The 1220-nt window shown below is 34.8% G+C and overlaps 1 protein-coding gene across 1 annotated transcript in view; it reads left to right on the top strand.

The window, feature by feature from the left end:
- Positions 1 to 1220, top strand: part of MSH4 (mutS homolog 4) — a 147471-nt gene that overhangs the window by 35925 nt on the left and 110326 nt on the right. The window contains 1 exon segment of the mRNA XM_011977988.1: positions 1 to 130. This exon segment is cut by the window's left edge and continues 4 nt beyond it. Within this exon segment, the coding sequence (XP_011833378.1) occupies positions 1 to 130 (130 nt within the window).

Below are 1220 nucleotides of genomic sequence, written 5' to 3' on the forward strand. Positions count from 1 at the left end.
AATTTATTCAAAATTCAGTATATGCACCAAAATCGCTGAAGATTTGTTTCCAGGGTAGTGAACAGACAGCCATGATAGATTCATCATCAGCCCAAAACCTTGAATTGTTAATTAATAATCAAGACTGTAGGTAAGATCATCCATTTTTTTCTTATAAAATATATAGGTATATTTTATTTTTTTTCTATAAATAGTTAATTTAAAGTTCTTTTTTTTTTTTTTTTTTTAAATTTTGAGATGGAGTTTCACTCTTGTTGCCCAGGCTAGAGTGCAGTGGTGCGATGTTGGTTCACTGCAACCTCTGCCTCCCAGGTTCAAGAAATTCTTCTGTCTCAGCCTCCCAAGTTGCTGGGACTACAGGCATGTGCCACCACGCCTAGCTAATTTTTGTATTTTTAGTAGAGATAGGGTTTCACCATATTGGCCGGGCTGGTCTCGAATTCTGGATCTCAAATTATCCACCTGCCTCGGCCTCCCAAAGTGCTGGGATTACAGCCATGAGCTGCTGCTCTCAGCCTAAACTTCTTTAAATTATTTGATGGAGAATTGTATTTAAGAGGTAGGGTCTTGCTATTTTGTCCAGGCTGGTCTCAAACTCCTGGGCTCAAATGATTCTCCTGCCTCAGCCTCCCAAGTAGCTGAAATTATGGGCACAAACTGCCATGCCCAGCTAATGGTGGAGAAATATTGAATAAGCATATTTTAAATCATTGTACTGTTATTGCTGAACTGGTCAGGTGTTTCACCAAAATCAAGTTTTAAAAAGATATTTGTACTAAATAACAAAAAGCAACCCCATTCAGAACTGGGTAAAGGAACTTAATAGACACTTTTACAAAGAAGATAAATAAATGGCCAGTAAGTACTCAAATATTTGTTGAGTATTAAAATGAATCAGGTTTTTTATATGTATTATATGAAGTTGTTCCTTTATGAAAGGAACTTAATAGAGAATATGAAAATATGCTCAACTTTACTAGTCATTAAGGATCTACAAATCAAAACCACAGTTAGATACAACTTCACATCCATTAGTTTATAGGTTAAAATTACTCTGTCTTTGACTTTCTATGATATCCTATGTTATCATACCATAGAAAATCAATGACCAAGCCTGGTAGTTATTACAAAGTGTTTTATATTCAGTTTTACCTTGTCATGTTTCATACTTTATCATTATTTGTCATTATCATTGTCAAACATTGTTTGACTTCCTGCTA

Source organism: Mandrillus leucophaeus, unplaced genomic scaffold, assembly GCF_000951045.1.
Source record: "Mandrillus leucophaeus isolate KB7577 unplaced genomic scaffold, Mleu.le_1.0 Scaffold103, whole genome shotgun sequence".
Classification (NCBI taxonomy): domain Eukaryota; kingdom Metazoa; phylum Chordata; class Mammalia; order Primates; family Cercopithecidae; genus Mandrillus; species Mandrillus leucophaeus.